This window comes from Pollicipes pollicipes, unplaced genomic scaffold, assembly GCF_011947565.3.
Source record: "Pollicipes pollicipes isolate AB1234 unplaced genomic scaffold, Ppol_2.1 Scaffold_7231;HRSCAF=8579_pilon_pilon_pilon, whole genome shotgun sequence".
Classification (NCBI taxonomy): domain Eukaryota; kingdom Metazoa; phylum Arthropoda; class Thecostraca; order Pollicipedomorpha; family Pollicipedidae; genus Pollicipes; species Pollicipes pollicipes.
The window spans coordinates 5,333,167-5,351,703 of NW_023597034.1; the positions used below are offsets into that span (position 1 = coordinate 5,333,167).

An 18,537-nucleotide genomic window follows, 5' to 3' on the forward strand; every position below is an offset into this window, starting at 1 on the left:
CTTTTGTTCTTCTGAAATCCGAACTGATTTTGGTGAATTAGCTGGTTTTGGTTTAGATGAAGGACGAGTCTATTGTATATGAGTTTTTCAAGAATTTTGAACATAAACGGCAAAATACTGATAGGTCTGTAATTATCTACAAGTTGTGAGTCCCCACTTTTAAAGATGGGCTTAATCACGGCTTTTTTGAAAATGCTTGGAAATATCCCTGAGGACAAACAGCTGTTGAAAAGATGGAGAATTGGTTTGAGTATAACCTTATAACGTAACTTGAATATTTTTGCATTAGTATTGTCGACTCCAGCTCCGACGTTGTTTAGCCCATCGATGAGAAGAATTAATTCCTGTTCATTAGTGGGGGACAGATCCATTTCATTTTCGACATTTGTGATGAGCTGGAGGGGGTCGAAAGATGATTTAGGCATCTCGTCTTTTATCTGTTGTCCAATCTCGCTGAAGAAGAGGTTAAATGATTCTGGGATATCCGGATCGTCCGTGATAATTTTGTTATTAGTACCAATAATCCCGGTTGGATCTGCATCCTTTTTTTGTTTTGAATTGATGAGAGTGTGTAATGTTTTGCATGTTTCCTGGGAGTTCCCAGAATGTTTACGGAATTCATTACTGTAGTATTTCTTTTTGGCTAGCCTAAGAGATGTAGTTAGAATGTTGCGGTAGCAAGTGTATGTTGCAATATTTTGGGCACTGGGGTTCTTCAATTTCTGTTCAAATAGCTTGCTTCTACGTGTAGTTGATAGAAGAAGTGCAGGTGACACCCATGGTTTGCGTGAGCTGGTCTTTCTAGAAATGTGCCTTGTGTGAGAAAACCTGGTGATCCCAGCATTGCAAATATACACAATTTGATTTGCAATAGCATCAGGTTCTGGCTCATTTTCAATATCAACAAGATGGTCGACAAAGAGTTGTTTAAATTCTTCCACCCTTCTGTAAATCAAATGTGTAATGGGTGTTTGAACATCAGGGGAGTGTGGGTGTGAGGCATAGTTCATGGAAGCAAAACTAGGGAAATGATCAGACAAATCATGAAGGAGAATGCCTGTATGCATCACTTTTAATAAGTCATTGCAAAATATGTTATCTAAAAGAGTGCATGATGGATAGCAAGATCGAGTTGTCCTGGATATTGTAGGAAAGAAGCCATTTGAACACATGTTAGTGAAAAATGCATGCACATTAGAATTGATATCAAGTGAGAACAGATCAAAGTTGAAATCACCAGTAATAAATGTAACTTTGTTCATTTTATTAAGCCAAATTAGGCATGGCTCTAGCTCTGAGTTGAAGTGGTGTTTGTCAGTAAATGATATGATTATATTTGGCAAATTATATGATACTATAAATTTGGCAAGTGATAATATTAGCATTGTCACAGAGTAGTTCAGCACAAACCACTTCAGCTGTAGAGAAAACTGGGTTCCAAAGTTGTATAGGATGAAGATGATCAGCAATGTATACTGCTGATCCACCACCTACCCCATTTGATCTGCCGCAGTAGAAAGCTCGGTATCCAGGTAAGTCATAATGAGATTCCAAAGCTGGAGACAGCCATGTTTCAGATATAGAAATAACATGCCATGTTATATCAGTCTGGGCAAGTAGACTACTTAGATCATCCTGCTTCTTCTGGATTGAGCGAATGTTAACATGCATAAGGTTTAGTGCACTGGTATTATGTGGAATAACAGTTTTTATCTTTTCAGGTAAATAGAATGTGCATGCTTCTCTTAGTTTTTCATATTCATCATATGATAGTGAATGATAACTACCATCAATGTTTGAAGCAAATGGATTAAACACCTTATTATTTGAGGTTGAACCCATACAGTAAGGTGTTGATGGAAAGGAAGGTAAAGAAATGTGGATGAACAAGAATGAAGGTCATGGAGGGAGTTCAGAAAAGGGAGATTATTTTAATCAGTTTAAGATGTTTTTGGATGTGATGATCAAGACTTTGAAATGAGAAAGTGTGTGTTGAATGATAGATGCCAAAAACAGATTGTGTTGATGGGACTTTTCTGCTATTCACTGCTTTAGCATGCAGGCATGACATGAGAACACAGGCAATGAGCTTGATAAGTACCTAGAATAAACAAACATTATTATGAGCAACATAAGCCATCAAGCCAGGCACCACTGGCAAATTCCTCTTTACTAGAAATAAGGCATTATAATACAGTGAGTTGTATGTACACCACAGCCATGGTGTCATACACCAGTTTTCAAGAAAATCATGAATGTATGGGTAGTTACCTGAGGAATGTGCCAGCGGTAGCCTAGCCAGGTAACGTCACTAACCAATGGACCCACTACTTTTTAGAACTTGAGAGCCTGGTCTCAGGCCCAGCTTGCCTGCCTTCAACTGTTACAAACTCTTCAAGATTAGCAGCTCTGTTTAGCACATGACCAGCAGGAATGCGGTTCAGGGTCTGAGAGTATATGAATCGATTCTGGCCTGCTACACTTCTGTTCGCCGAAGAGGACAGTGTGGGTGAGTGTCATGGCTTTAATGATCTGCTCACGTGTGAACCATGGCTGTATGCGTACATATCTTTTGTCACGTGAGTTCCTTGCCAGAATGATGCCGTTTTTAGTGTGGAAGTTCATGACCTGGTCATTTTCACGCTTCATATCGGCAAGAATCTTGACTTGTCGAGCTCGCTTATCAGTCAGGTTTTTATGAATGATGATGCCTGGGCCATCAGTCTGCCGGAATTTAGCCTGGTAAACATTGTTCCGATCGTCCATGTCCTGGAATTTCACCAGCACCCTTTTTTTGTTTTTCAGACGGTGGCACGCCACCACGCCACCCTTTACGTCTACCTTGAGGTTTTCTTTGAACTTGCAGAAAATCATAGAGGCAATCCGGGAACAAAACAGTTTTTCCTTCTTTGGAGAGCAAGCTTAGCTATTTTCCCCTGCTCAGTCCTCATAACTTATGGTGCACAACTGCACAGATGAAAAATAGAGCACAGCCGGAACGGACCATTATCGAAAGACAGAGCTTGCCAGCGCTCGGTTGGCCGATGTGTGGCTCTATTCACTCAAAGCCACAATGTTGGCAGATGCAAATAAACTTTTCTAGGCGAACCTGTTATGCCCTCACATGCCACAGGTCTCACCTGTGCATTGAAACTACGCTTCACCGACACTCGATTCCCTTTGTGTGTCTTTTGTCCGGGGGATATGAGCACGACGCTACAGAATCATCAATGCATATCATTTTCAATGAGCGAAAAGTTCGAGAATTAAGCATGCCTCACTGATCTGTTACGTTATACACAACTTGCTACGCTACGTGCGTTCGTTTCTGGTTGCGCAGCTCATTTCTTTACATTTTCTCTAGACAGTTCATGTTTTCTATCAAAGGTATTCATTTTCATAGATCTTGCAACCAACTGCTACACATCGTATGACATACGTTAAAGTAAGCGACACACACTAATAAAACATACCCGAAAAAGAGACGGAAAATTTAGCTGCAAGAGCACTTGCCCCCAGAAAGGCACTCACAAATGCAGGACCAGCTGTGAGAGATTCTTCATCTTCTGATGAAGCAGGACGACTTTACAAATGAGCTTGTGGAACACCAAATCGTGGCTTTAGTTTGGTCCTCGCCGCGGGCCTAAAAGGCACTCGACCGTTCGGAAGTGCCGGACCGTGGCAAGAGTCGGATAAAGGGCACATCAGCAATACCGTAGGGTAAATATAATATTCCACATTTCAGAATATTGAAGCAAGCATGGAATATGGTGAAAAAGGCCCTCATCTAACTGTTCGTATCGTGGGTGTAGGAACAGTGGGAGGGGCATGGCCCCCCCATTTTTCAAGGTGGGGGGTTAGCAGTGGTAAGTGCCCCCCCCCCCCCTCCCCCACCCCCACACTTTTTAGATGTAGGTTGTGTTCAGCTTACTTTTGCACTACATTTAACATACATGGTGATTTGCCCAGTTCATCAGCCATCTTCCCCAAAGATGTGTCATCTTTTTCGTTTACTCATTGGCCATCGCTTGCTGTCAGCCGCAGGACCGACGTAGCGCGACGTATGGGGACTGCAAAGCAGGGCGTCGAGGTTGTTGCTGTGACTTGGCGGCGCGCATTCAAAGCCATATTACATGGTCCTTATCAGTTTTTTCAACTCTGACTGAATCTTGAACATTTCAAGATCAACATGGATTAGCCATGTTACTACAAATCTAAACCGCATTCCATCCACGATCTGGGTTCAGGGAGTCCTCAATATCTCTGAGGAACACATAAAAATATGGAAGTGGAGTACATGTGACAAATATTGGACCATCTGCTGCGAATTTTGTTGTGTCAAGGGGGTTCATGTGCTGATCCGGGGACAACTGCGCGGGTCAAAAGGCCTCCCGTGTCAGGGACGGGAACAACGTGATGTAATGTATCCTTCTAAGGGCCTCCGGATCCACCAGGAGATCCCGCCCCGTATCGCCAGAATGACAACCAGAAGTAAGTTCTTGATGGGACAAAAGGGCCCTTCAGGCATTGACCAAAAGCGGTAACGTGTGCCCTGTCTTCTACTTACGGGGCCTCTCGCCCGTAAGGAAATAAGTGGTCTCAAAATCTGCTGGAAAGAGTGGGGTTCTCGTTACTGTTGAATACAGAGGGTCTAAACGGGTAAAAATAAAACGAACAAGGCCATCCCATGCTGGGAGCGTTCGTTTTTTCAGAATGGCTTAGTGAAACAAATTACATCAAAGGTTTGAACATGCTCGCCCACAACCTCGAGAGTAGGGACAGCGACGGCCTGGGTCGCAGTTTCCTTAAAACCGAACGGCGTCGGTCATTGCAAGTACCACCAGACCGCGGGCGCCATGTTAATCTGCCTTGTAGACAAATGAAGAAGTACAGAAAAACGAAAAATAGGGGTTCCACCTTTACTCTTCCAGTTCCATCACCCGATTCCAGCACCACTTCGCGGTGCTTTAACACGCGCTCGGGTGGGGGTCAAATTGACCTCCCAAAGGTTTTTCCACAATGGCTTCCAAACAGCGCGGCGTAGCCACACCGAATTTTGCATAGCTGTAGACAATGGAATAGCAAATCATTTGACATAAAAAATTTAGATGTACCTTTTTAGGTCGTTGACCCATGGCAGGTCACAACCTGGCCATGGTTTCAACGAGGGCAATTTCTAGGGAGTCGTCCAACCTGATACAATAACGGAGTGTTTGACGAAGGCATACGTCTCTGAAAAGCTTTCTTAGGCACCACAAATATTGAATAAGCAAATCACGTTGACCTAGGGTCAGGTGTGAAAGTAAGACCAAGGTCACAACCAACCTCATTTATAACTCAAGGGCTTGCTGTATGAGATAGTTGTGGTGCTCTTTTCGAGTTTATTGACAATAAGAACCGCATCATGCATCTTCCATAGACTTCTTTGGGGTCATAAAAGGTCATTGACTTAAGATGACCCGAGTCGACATTCTGTTTTCAGGCACATACTGCCTAGCGTAATCTTCGTCGCTTATTTAAAGGCAAAACTCAAAACAGTGTTGTATGATTTCGGTCACCATGACCTTCAAAAGCTCGAAAAAGGTTACTGACCTCAAATGGACTTTTGACCTTATGCTTGGAAAGAGTTGCCTTGGTTCTTGGGGCACTTTGGCGACCAACCTGGAATTTGACCATATTTGACCTTATTTAACCTGAAGGTCATGACCTAGGAAGCTCAAACGTTGACCTACGTGAGTTCACATATAGGTTAAGACACCCTGCAAATTCAGTGTTTCTAGCTTTCTTAGTTCTCGGGATATCAGGGGGGTCAAATTGACCCCCACCCGAGCGAATGGTGTCTAGCCGGCCACCTGGGCGCGTGTTAGGGCTATGCGTATTAGGGCTATGCTATGCGTGCTAGGGCCAAAGGGCTATCGATGGTCAAGCATGCTGAGACTTTGATTTTTGACCAGATTTGGCTTCTGGCAAGTGATATGATTTAAGCTCAGTTTTGGGTTCAGTTTTCAGCTATTTGAGTTCAAATCCCTTAGAATGGTTAAAATCTTCCTTTAAAGAACCGCGTTTCCGCCTCTGGAGTGTCGCCGCGGCAGGTATCCCAATGTACATCTCAGCGTCCTGCCAGCAGCGGCGTGTTAAGCAATGCCTGGTACGGCAGGCTCGTTGTCCTGTCCGTGGTGCAAACCCCGTATCCTCCGGCTGATCCAAAAACTACGCGTGTGGGCAAAACGACCCATAGGGAGTATTACTGGTTGTTTTGTTCGCGGCTTTCTTGTTCTCCGGTCTCGTTCCATCTCCAAACTCTTTCAGATGTACTTGGCGATTATGCTGCAGAGAACTGCCTGGGTTCATGGACAATGCAAGTCCTTTTAACGCATGACCAAGTCAGATATTATCAATATGTTGCATGCTTCATCAGCAAGGCTACTTTGATTCGCAACAATGGTTGATCTGCTTCGGCACCAACGAGCGCGGAGTAGTGATCAGAAAGATGCATTCACCGTTTCAGTCAGATTCATAGACAATGGCCGGTTTTCTTACGACTGCATCCGTACAGCAGCCGCGACATCAATGCATTTCTGCAGCCTCTCGGATAGTTACAATCGACGAGCCAATACGATCAAGGCTCAGCGCAAGATGCTTACGGACTCCCGCATGGGTCTAAGAACAACGGCCAACCATAATCCCCGCATTGGCCCTGGTGAGAGAGTAGACCCAGTTCAGGCTGCCTATATCCAATAGTTTACGCGTGAACGCATTCACTTTTCACACAGACTGCGTTGTAACCGCTTGGCACATGGACTTGCAATTATCACAGCACTGTAGACCCACTTGAATTATACGCATTTTGACGTCTGGTTAGGTGTTCCAGCCCTCAGCAGTTTGTTCACTATCTTACAGAGGCATTCCGGTGTCTTGGCCGCCCATCTCTGCGGCAGTTTTCGCATAAGCGTGTTCACTGTCCATGCCGATTTATTTGTAATGGTTGGCTACTTTTAACTCGCAAATCACATTATAATACTCGACATCAGGTTTTACGCCACTGGCTTCCTGGCATGTGCAACTGCCGATAACAATTTGTTTGATAATGATACAACTAGGTCTTGATGTTCTGGCCGTCGTACTTCGCATAATTCTCATGGGCACATCTTTCAGTTTTATGCCGCTGCATCTTGTTTGCGGCGGCATAGGCTTCCAAAACATGCTATACTGCTCTCCATTAAGTTCTACGCAATCGCCTAGATGGACATGTGCGCCTCCCGTTACCAGTCTGTTTAGAATCTGTGCAAAGATTTCCGGTGTTCCGCCTGCCCCGCGGATTTACGCCCCACGGCTAGAGGCCGAACCGCGTTCAAGTCTCCGCACCAATGACGTCACCGCACTGTAGAGAGCGAATGAAAAGCTGTCTTATGACAAACCCCCACGCAAGGCATCTCCTGCTTTTATCCCACATAAAACATCACAAGTTGGTTGGAAAATGTGCAGTTATACACGTTTATCCATCCCGAATCGCCAGCGTAGCCTGTTTTGAACATCCGTGTGTAATTTCATTTCCTATCACCTCAGAAGCGTGAAACGCCGGCTGAAAAGTAAAAGCAGACTTCCAAGCCTGAAATGATGACGTCATCCAAGTTGGCAATTTACTAGCGGACAAGTCGGAGAAAAATGCAGAAAGTTTGGAAAGCCACCAATTTCCCCAGCCAGGTTCGCAACGTATTGACAAGCAGCGTCCGTCGAGCATAACGATTCTTGTTTCTTTGTTCTCACTCTGGGGTCGCCATAGTTCCTTCCAGGGGTCAAGGGGTGACGAGATGTCAGTGTTATGGTGGGCACATACTTTTCTATCTGACTCATAACTGCTGTTCAAAGGTCGCATGCGCCACCTGCCACGTCTGGTCGTAACGGTGGCCCGTGCGCTGCGGCCGCTCAAGTCGCTGCCAGCTGGATTCCAGACGGCAGCGGATCCTTTGTGCAACCCGAGCTCCATCGAGTGCGCTCGCGCTGCTCGGTGGTTGTTGTTCTGGTCGTGTTTAAGAGAAGCTGGGTATCTAGCGATCACAAGTCCACATTTTCACGTTAGTCTTTATCCACAAGCCATCACTTTGAGGTCATGTTACATGTGAAGCAAGGTACGTACGTCCGAACTCGTGCTGCCACTTTCAAACCCACGGGCTGTGAGTCACTTAACTCTAAATTCTAAGAGACTGAAATTTCAACGCATGACTGTGGTACCTGATGGGCATGAACAATGTTCTGGACATCCCTTTCATGGCATGTGCTTGTGTATAAGGCTATCCATCTTTCAATGTTTACGCAAGTGTTTCTTTGTGAAATTGACAATGTGGCTCGTTTGAGGCACCTGCTACCCATGGGCTGTCCATGGCCAAATTGTCTCTACATAGACATGTCTACATATATTCTCATTCAGGACTGTGGTCATTATATCAACCTAGGTGAATGTAAAGTGAGGCCTGGTTTTTTACATTCTTATGCTAGTTGATGTTTGATTTCTCGTCTTTCAAGGTATACATTGCTGATTCCTTTTGAAGAGCCTTCTAAAGGATCACGACGATTTTGTCTTGTGCAAGGAGGATTGATACCTTGGAGCAAGATCATTGCATCTGTTGGTGCTTCAACAGTCCCTTCAAAATGAGACATGTATACACACTTGAAATGAATAAAGTTCAACAGTTTGGCTCATTCTAATTAATAAAAACAGGTAGAGGAATTAACGGCGGTAGATTTGAATGTTCGCGAGACGGCCTTGTTATTATGACCAGATTAAGTATGTCTATCTCGAATTAATACAGGGTCATTAGATGTGAGCCATGGCAAGAATATACAAAAGCGATTGCCACGCTTTAAGATTTCTCACAGGCTCTTTTTTGGCAAAAGTAACATAAGTTTTGGCATGTGTACCTGGAATGAAAAATAAGATTGGCCCGCGTATGCTGGATTTTTGGAACACTTTCCGTGCGGGGCGAGTAAGGGCCTTCAAATTGGGGTGCGGGTCGAATGCGGTTATCACAAAAAGAAAAAAAATGGCGGCTTTTGTGGCAGCAAAAAATTGGTTTCCTATGCAATTTCTTTTTAGGGCACTGCAATCTTTTCTCTCTGGGGTCAAGGGTATGCCACATGCTACCACGTGATAAGTGCATACGAGCAGTTTTTCACAGGCTGCCAAAAAGTAGCCTGTGAAAAACTTTTGGGAAGGTGTAGTATTTGTATTAGCGCAATCCCACCTGCCCAATAATCTGCACAACCCACACTTATCGCATTGGGCGTCTTTTCCTTCCCTACGGTAATACCACCGGTGTAGTTGGTGCGTTTGAGTAACAGTACAACTTTTAGGTAATAGGATGTCTGAGTGGAAACGGTGACACAGGCGGCCATAATTATTCATCTTGCCATCTCGCAACACAGCTGTCAAACTCCCTAAATTTCGAGGGCAACGAACAGCCACCCCATCCAGTTTACTTTACTTACCTCGCGTAAAAGATGCCTATGGTACACGAGGAACGGGTCTCGCTAGTGCCAATACCCGCAAAATATCGGCGGCGGTTTTTCGAATCAATATCATTACTGCTCTGATGCTTTCCGCGATGCTTCTATTCCCTCGGCAAGCGAGGATAAGTGGCATACAGAATAACACCACGCACTAAGATGTGCGTAATAAAGGCTCGTTTCCGAGTCAAAGCATCATCCTCATCTTGACATTATCATTGCGCTGCGTCGTCACATTGCATGCATTACTACGTCGTCATTGCAACATCATCATTGCAGGCACCGCATGGGTTCTGTTGATGGTAGCTGCATCAGCTGGGGCCTGTGTCCCAAATGGTCTGGATTTGAGGCTGTTGAAGGCATTTACGACTGATTTGAGCAAGAACCAGGCTATTGCCCCGTTCGCCATGTCCACACTGATGACACAGGTCTGGCTCGGAGCCAGAGGCGACACCAGACATGAGGTACGTGCGTGGTAACGAGCTCTGCCCACCGTGCTGCTGACTCAAATTGTTCAAGTACTCCAGTATTGTCTCAGACTGCCCCGTACACGCACAAGTACTGTCTCAGACTGCCCCGTACAAGTACTGTCTCAGACTGCCCCGTACAAGTACTGTCTCAGACTGCCTCGTACACGTACATGCACGAAGCACGGTGAACGTTTTGCGTTTTGATGGGTGGCGGCAATGCCTTCTGAAAATACAATTACATTTTGCATTATTGTCTTCTTTTCCCCAGGTGGCCACGGTCCTAGACATAAAGACGAGTGCCGGCAGCAGCTTTTTGACATGCTACAAAAGCGCACTCAGTGACTTCACCTGCGGTTCTGGTAACATCACCAACCTCGTGTTTAATCGGATGTACATCAAACGACGGTTCAAAATCAATTCGGGATTTAAGGATCTGTTGCACGAGTACTTTCATGCTGTCGTGAACAAGTTTTCACTCACGGGGCAGGCGGCCTACGAAATAAACACCGGCGTAGCCAAGGCAACGGGAAACCGCATCCAGAACCTTGTCTCACAGAGTGCTTTGCGCTTCAAGTTGGTCCTGCTCAGTGCAGTTTACTTCAAGGGCCTGTGGCTAACCCCATTTGATATGACCGTGAAGGGACCGTTTCTCACGGCCTCAGGAAACAAGCAGGTCGACATGATGAAGCTTTTTACCCGGGTGCCGTATGTAAAGATGTCTGATTTTGATGCGATCTCCTTGCCGTACACGGACGAAAACTATGTTATGCTGATCTTGCGTCCACTGACACGAAATATGGCTGCCGTTTCACGTCTGAAGTACTCCCTGGACATTCTTGACGTCGCCGTTATCATGCAGCGTTTGCGTTCGTCGTCTGTTCAGATAACCATGCCTCGTTTCAAGATAAGAGCAGGTGGCTTTCTAAACAGAACCATGCTGCAGTTGGGAATTCGCAAAGTCTTTACGCGAGAGGCAGACCTGAGTAACATTACGGATAAGTTCCTTGCTGTCGGCCTCATTATCCACAAGGTGTTTATTGAGGTGACAGAGGAAGGTACCGAAGCTGCAGGAGCGGGTGCCGTCACTGACGTGCTGCCTCGACCCGTTCAGTTTATGGCAGATCGTCCCTTCTTTGCCATTGTCTGGAACAGAAAACACAAGATCAACTTGTTCTCTGCGTACGTGGCTTCACCATAGACGCATGGCTATGATGATGCACACTTTTCTGAGACGAGGCATAGTACTTACATTTGTATTGCGTGGATCGCATTAAACATGCAAACCCGACGTCACACATTCCGGAATAAACGGGTGGAAAGCTGGGACCCTTCTCTGACAAAGTTTTTGTATCATTTATGTTTAACCTTACCGATGCTTTTCTGGCAAATCTAGGGAAGTGTTTGCTACTCGCAAACAATGTTCTAACCCACCGTGTGAGTTGAACACTTCTGTCCTCTGCACCACTGTTGAAAGGAATGTTACTATCTTTGTCTTTTGATTTCTTGGGTTTTCATTGGAGTGTATGGGGGACTGTAGTGTGTGTGTGGCTATCTGCACTAACGTGGGTGATCTGGTGCCTTAGAAATATACGTTTTTGCGAAAATGTTATCTGTTTTTTACATTCCACCACTTTATAAACCCTTTGTTTTTGAATTTTTGGACATGTTGGCTCATAAAACATGAAACCAGGTTCGATATACCGACCATGCGCAATGCTGAGATAGTCGTGGTGCCTGTTGAAGGTTTGCAATGAGAGAACATTTTCGACGAAGAAGACAATTTTGATTTGGCCTGGACAAGAGACAATGCAATGCAATCCATGACAGAATTTTGAATCATCACGCCAGCATGCCTGTGTCTTCTTGAAGGTTAGCAGCCAAAGCAACTAGCATGATGAGTCCTTGGCTCGAATTTCTTTCTGAGTAAGGAAGAACGAAAGTACTGCGCAAAAGCAACCCAAGTCAGCAGCTTCTTTTGCGTTGAGCTATAATCACGTAGAGCGCTTGGCGATCTGTGTGACTCAGCAATGGCTCTGACGATCTGTGTGACTCAGCAATGACTCTGTCCTCAACGTCCTGCTCTTAAAGAGTGTGGCGTCAATGCAGTCGTCGGGAGGGTCTGCGTCCATAGCCTAGGCCTGTTAAGGTCAGTTGAAGATATTGGTCGCGAGATAACGGGTGCACTAGAGCACAGTCATTAAGTATAATATCTCTGGAGCAATATCAAGAAGGCGAGCACAAATTGCTTGTTCTCCGGACAATTCAATAACTACGCGTATGGACCAACAACCCATACGGAGTCGAAATGTCCATCCTGTCCGGGGCTTTGTCGTTCGTCGGTCTCGTTCCTCCTCGAGCCTTGTTCAGAGCTATACGGCGAATATCTTGCAGAGAACTGCCTGGGTTAGCAGAGAAGACGTGTCCTTCTAACGCATGACTAAGTCAGTTGTCACCAATATGTCGCATACTTCATCAGCTAGGCTGTTGTGATCTGCAATAATGATCGGTCTGCTTCGCCATCAACGAGCTCAGAGTAATGATCAGGAAGATGTATTTACCGTGTTTGGCAGGTTCATAGACAATGACCAGTTTTCTCACGGCTGCAGATGTACAGCAGCCGTGGCATCAAGGAATTTGTTTGGCTGTTCGGACAGATACGAGCCTCATACCCTACCAAGCCAGCTCCTATGCTTCCGCACCCGCTACTGCTACAGAAATGATGTTCACTATCCAACATTCAATATCTTTGTCATGTACGGTTCCTATCTTTACGGAGAATATATCCCAGATCACGCGTTCATGAAATATAACCTGCCGACTCGTTTTGAATGCAGCGTATTTTAGAAATGCGGAGGCAAAGCAACTCAGTTTTATGCACCTGATGCTATAGTACAATAATTTGCGTTGATGCCTGAGACCTGGACACTTCTGCATCTCATGATTTTGCGGGAGGGAAGTGTTGCCATTCAATGCTTTAGGAAACGTGATTCCTTGCGGATGAAACCATTTCCAGAGGAATGTTGCAGCCATTGGACCGCCTGTTTCTCGAACTTATTCAGTTGTGATCGAAAACTCCACATTACCCTCAATATCAGCATTCACAATGTTAAAAGACTAAAGTGCCTCGAGTGCCAGTAATAACGGTCGTGTACCATCCATTTTACACCAGGCGTAGGAGAGTGATTATGTAGGGCAGAATCACGCCACGTTGTTGCCGAAGGTTATCATCAAGGCCAAGTGATATCGAGGTCATTTGATGTCAAGCCAGTTCAAGTCAGTGTCATATCAGTATATTGGATTGTAATTTTATAATTTCAGCCAAGTCTGTTCGAGAGAGGTAAAATCGTCTAGTGATTCTCGCTTCATCTTCGCCTAACGCTAGCGTGACATCACTAGTGAGAAGACTGAGACTTCAACACCCTGCGGGCTGCCACAAGCGAAACGTAATACTAATACTGAGGAGCCATCGGAAAATCAAAATATTCACACGGATTATGAAAAGCCGCTAGCACCAGGGGCATATCACCAGCAATCCGATAGCTTAAATTTTTGTCGTTGCAAATATCGCGATGTGCTCTGCAAACATATGCGGGAAATCTTTAAAATCCAACGTCACGTGAAGTGAAGATGTGCACACGAGACTTTTTCGCAAAAGGGTCGTAAGAATATGGGGCTGACTTTGTACAACAAACGAAAAAACTATTAGTGGGAGATGCAGGTGACTAACTAACCGATCGCGTGGAATTTAAGGACGGGTATGACAACGTACGTGACAATCTCAACACGCGCTCAGGCGGGGGTGGGCCAGATTGACACCCCTCCCCCCGAAGATTTTCCTGAATGGTTTCCGAACGACGTGGCGTAGCCGTGCCAAATTTGGGATAGCTGTAGACAATTAAATAGCGGATAGTTTTGAATAATAAATTTGGATGTACCTTGTAAGGTCGCTGACCTATGGCAGATGAAAATCGAGCCATGGTTCCAGCGAAGGCAATTCTAGGGGAACCGTCCAATCTATTGCAACAACGGAATGGTATACGAAGCCACACATATCTGAGATGCTTTTTTAGGAAACACAGATATTAAATGGGGAAATTACGTTGACCTAAGTTCAGGTATGAAGGTCAGTTGGAAATGATGGTAAATTAATGATGATGGTAAAATGATGTAAAAAGTAAAATGACGATAAATCAAACCATGGTCAAAACCAAACCCATTTCATTACTCTAAAGTTCGCTGTATGGAATAGCTTTGATGCTCATTTTGATATTTTTAGCAGCAGGAACCGCATTATACATCTTCCATGGACTTCTCAGAAGTCAGAATAGGTGATTGGTCTAAGATGACCGAAGTCGACATCTTGTTTCTTAAAGAGCATACTGCCAAGCGTAATCTTTATCGCTTATTCAAATGCAAAACTGCAAGCAGTATTGTATGATTTTGGTCACATGGCCTTCAGAAGGTCAAACAAGGTCACTGACCTTAAATGAGCTTGTGACCACTTGCTTAGAAACGGTTATCTAGGTTCTAGGGGCACTTTGGAGACAAACCTGCAAATTGACGTTGTTTGACCTTAGTTGACCCGAAGATCATAACCTAGAAACCTCAAACTCTGACCTAAGTTAGTCTACATACCGGTCAACGCGCCCTGTAATTTAATGTTCATATCTTTCTTAGTTCCCGGGATCTCAGGGGGGTTAAATTGAATCCCCCCTCCCCGTGATTGTGCCGCCACTGGTGGTGCCAGTGTGTGGCGAAAGTGGCCAGTTTCCTGTCTGCTGCAGTACAAACTGCTGTGTTAGGTCTGTGCCTGCCTGCGAGCCCGGCCCTACTCGTTCCGTTCCTGTCCACATAGCTGCTGTGCTCGAGACGTACGTAATATCCCCATACAGCGGTGCTCGACCCATGCCTATCTACCTTCCGACGTGCGCGGTTTGTAACTATTTGTGGTGGAGCTCGTGCTCGGTCCACACCTGCTCTGCATTCCGGCGTGCTCAGTCCGTACCTGCCTGTGGGGCCTGCCGTGCTCGGTCCGTATCTGTTCGCGGGGTCGGCAGCGCTCCGTCCCCATCTGTCTGCGTCGCCATCGCAAGTGTCGAGCCACGTATGTTGTGCTCTTGAGACGTTTATGCGCTTGATTATGTTCAAAGAAATGCCACACCTCTGAGACACGTTCTCAAAAAAATGTTACAGTGAAACCTCATGAATAGTTACGTCTTAAAATGACACTTAGTAGTACCACTGTAGCACCGTCAAGACATAATAGGGATACCCATTTTACTTCTTTGCAAGTCCAAATTACGATGCCAACGCTTCTGTCCTGCAGTCGCAACCGCCGTCGCCGTGGTAACCAACGTGCGCGCCCTTACTGGTGCGAATGAAATAACGTTTGTGGTTGGCCCAAAGAGCAAGGGACTGTTACCGAGATGCGCTTTGGTTGATGTTTGAACCAGTGCGTTGCATGGATCATGGGATACTCCCATTTCAAACGTCAATATTCGCCTCGAAAAGAACCACTCGTGAGCGCCATAGGGGAGAAACCAAGCCCAAGGTATGACGTTTCGCTGAATTTGCAGAGTAACCGCCTCACATTCGCATATCTCTTTGTCTAAATTGTGTTTCAAGCTGTGGTAGCAATTATTACACATACGTTTTGACAAAGTCTCGCGTTGCAGGTTTATTTTCTCTAAATGAATAGAATATAGAGTGCGCGGCATTCGCCGCGACTTGGTATTTGAGTCAGTAACTTGCGTAAGTACATAGACGGATGCCTCCTTTTAGCCAGAACTGAACTCAAGGTGATGCACTTTACTTAAATTTGACTTGAGTTCTTAACGGGATTGTAAAAGCGGGTTAAGTACATTTATCACCAGGTTCCTGCCCCATTCACTGTCTGTACACTGCAGATAGACCAGATGCCACGAATGCTAATGGACACTCTTTGTAAGGCACAAGTTTTTTAATCCTGGTGCCGTTTACAACTCTATGTACCACACCTATCTGCAAGCGCATCTAATTTGGATAAAATATGGATTTGATGGTGATCACTGTTGCCATGTCACAACAATAGAGGCATCATGGAATGTGTGCTTGCTTCCATACGCTACAAATTGTATTCCTTCTGCTTGCATTTGTGGGGAACATAGCAGTGCGGAGCAGTTGTGGACCTCTCCTGCAATGGAAACAGGCTGACGCTCATGCTGCAGACCTTCCTGCGCATGCAGCTTTACGTGCTGTGTGAGAAGGACACTGCGCAGTGTGGCAAGGGTGCCAACAGGCAGAACCGGAAAATACTGAAGGATGTCTCCGTGTGCAAATTTGAGCTTCACGTAGCGTTTTGTACCAGAAAGCTAGGTTAGACTCCAGTCCCAAAAGCTTTCTTGTAGCCGGCTATCACCGCCACCCAAACCCGAAGTGGCTGCGCACAGCGGCTAGATGCCAACAGCACGTGAATCCACTCCATAACTTCCCCTGACTGATCGTCTTTAGCCCTTTTTGCGTCCATTTCATCGTTGCCTCGCTGTATTTTGCGGTTTTACCATTGTAAATGGCTAAAATCTGGCATCTATCCACCTGCCTGGAGCGTTTTGTAAATACACTGATAATGACGGGAACTGGTGATCCGCGGGTGGTTTCGAGTCTTGATGATCGACATTGTCGACAATGAAAACTACTTGGATGGAACAGCTGCTTTGTGTTGTCTCGTGGGGGTATCGTGTATCACACATCTATGTACACATCGTGTATCATAAATCTGGTATCGCGTGGCGTCAGAGGGCGGGCACTGGGGCGGAGGAGGCTTAGCGGCAGGAGAGTGTCACCCTTGTTGCCTCACGCTTCGGGTTCTTAGATGGTTCGGGGGAGGTGGGTTTTAGGTAGAAGACAAGCCAGATGTGGTCAAAAGAGAAACGCATGCTGGTGCGCGAAACTGCGTCTTCTCTCACCACCCTGGGCTGGCCTGCCGTTAGGTTCCTCCATAACCGTGGCACAAGGATTGCCCCCCCCCCCCCTTCCCTCCTCCTCTATCCCCGTCACCACAATCAACAGTCAAATTCCGTGCCCCAGGTATGCATATTGCATGGTGATCAGTCGCTACGCGTACGTACCTGAACTCCGGCTTACCGCCAAAGTACCATCAGTCACTTCCACAGCTCTCCATCCCTTATTTCTGTGGATGATCGTTTTCGATCCATTTTCCCCTAAATTACGGCTGGATCCGCTCCTGCTCGCTTGCACATGCTAGCTTGTCAATGCGACAGGCCCCTGCATCGCGGTTTAATCTATATAACTTATTGATTGAGACACCGTGGAACATTCATGACGGGTGTCCATGTGCGCCCCCGCTCGTACCATTATGAATCACCCGCTAGATGGCAGGAGGTCCGCGCGCAGACGCCGAGAACAATAGCTGAACCCTAGAATGGCCAATCCCGTACTGACTTCATCCCTGATACTGTCAAGCCATAATGCAGAGCACGAGAACTATCTGTGGTGCCGTTCTTTTTAACCCGAACAACGTCAGCGATAGGCTGCTGAAGCTCTGTGCGTTTTACACGAAAGGCAGCAAGCTTCAATAATTACATCTACCCCAACCCTAGGCATAGTTTAAAGAGCCGCGATGATGTGCCCATAGATTGTTATGTGTACAAAGCACCACGGGCAGTGCACGCGCCGGTGTGACCCTGGTTAATGGATGATTGTGTTTTGGCGGCGGTCACCACTCGTTCAGGCCTCCGTTGTAGCACGTGGGCCTCGTAACGACCTTTGCGACCTTTGCTGGTGAAATACAGCTCCCCATAATACTACAAATTCAGCTCGGACAAAAAAAACACAACAAATTTGCGACCAAACCCAGCGTAGGTTGCTTGTCGACCTCCGCACAGGCGCAAGAGCAGCAAAGGATCTCCTACGTTGGGGGACCGTAGCAATTTTTCTGTACCTTTTTTCCGGTTAACAGTCATGAAGCGAGGGCTAGAATTCAAGGATGCTGGGCGGGGGCCCATTCCTCCCTTGAACCTGTGCCTTAAGCAGGCTATTCACTTCCCACACCAATTGAAATGTGCTGGCTTTGCGGAACGCACACTCCCAAAGCGCATGATCATGCTTGTCATTTAATTTCACCTGGTCAGCGCGCGGGAAGGTTTACCTACCAGTAATGAGCTACTTGAGCTTACTGGTAAAAAAGTAGCCCCATGTTCAGGTTGCCTATCTCCAATAGTTCATGTATGAACGTAATCTCTTTTCACACAGATTGCGTTAGAACCGCTTGACATATGAACTTGCATTTAGCACGTCATGATACTGCCAATTAAGTTACACGAATTCGGACGTCTGGTTATCTTCTCTTATCCTCAGCAGGTTGAGGATTATTGGCACGAAGGCAGTACGATGTCTCAGCCGTCCATCTCTTGTGAAGTTCGTGCAAACGCGTGTTCAATTTCGACGCAGATTCAATTGTAATGGGTGGCTGCATAACCTTGCAAACCATATATTAACAATGGACGCTAGGTTTTACGCGATTGGGTCTCTGGTCATATGCTGGTGCCGAAAACAATTTGCTCAT

General features: G+C 45.9%; 1 protein-coding gene and 1 long non-coding RNA gene across 4 annotated transcripts; both read left to right on the top strand.

The window, feature by feature from the left end:
* The first annotated feature begins 200 nt into the window (after positions 1-200).
* On the top strand, positions 201-8,873 carry LOC119109464 (uncharacterized). Of its 3 annotated transcripts, none has more exons than XR_005095424.1 (4): positions 201-244; positions 1,722-1,868; positions 2,339-2,509; positions 7,567-8,873. It is a non-coding gene; the product is annotated as an uncharacterized LOC119109464 (long non-coding RNA). The 3 variants fall into 3 exon arrangements; XR_005095422.1 differs by lacking the exon at positions 201-244 and adding an exon at positions 1,416-1,532; XR_005095423.1 differs by lacking the exons at positions 201-244; positions 7,567-8,873 and adding exons at positions 1,416-1,532; positions 2,806-3,635.
* A 1,489-nt stretch (positions 8,874-10,362) lies between these two features.
* LOC119109291 (serpin B8) lies at positions 10,363-11,510 on the top strand. The gene has a single exon (XM_037232889.1). The coding sequence runs from the start codon at positions 10,363-10,365 to the stop codon at positions 11,170-11,172; it is 810 nt and encodes a 269-aa protein (XP_037088784.1). The 3' UTR covers positions 11,173-11,510.
* Positions 11,511-18,537: the final 7,027 nt, after the last annotated feature.

What these genes read in the sequence shown, in the direction of transcription:
- LOC119109291 (XM_037232889.1), top strand. Translation starts at nt 10,363, where the DNA reads ATGTACATCAAACGACGGTTCAAAATCAATTCGGGATTTAAGGATCTG.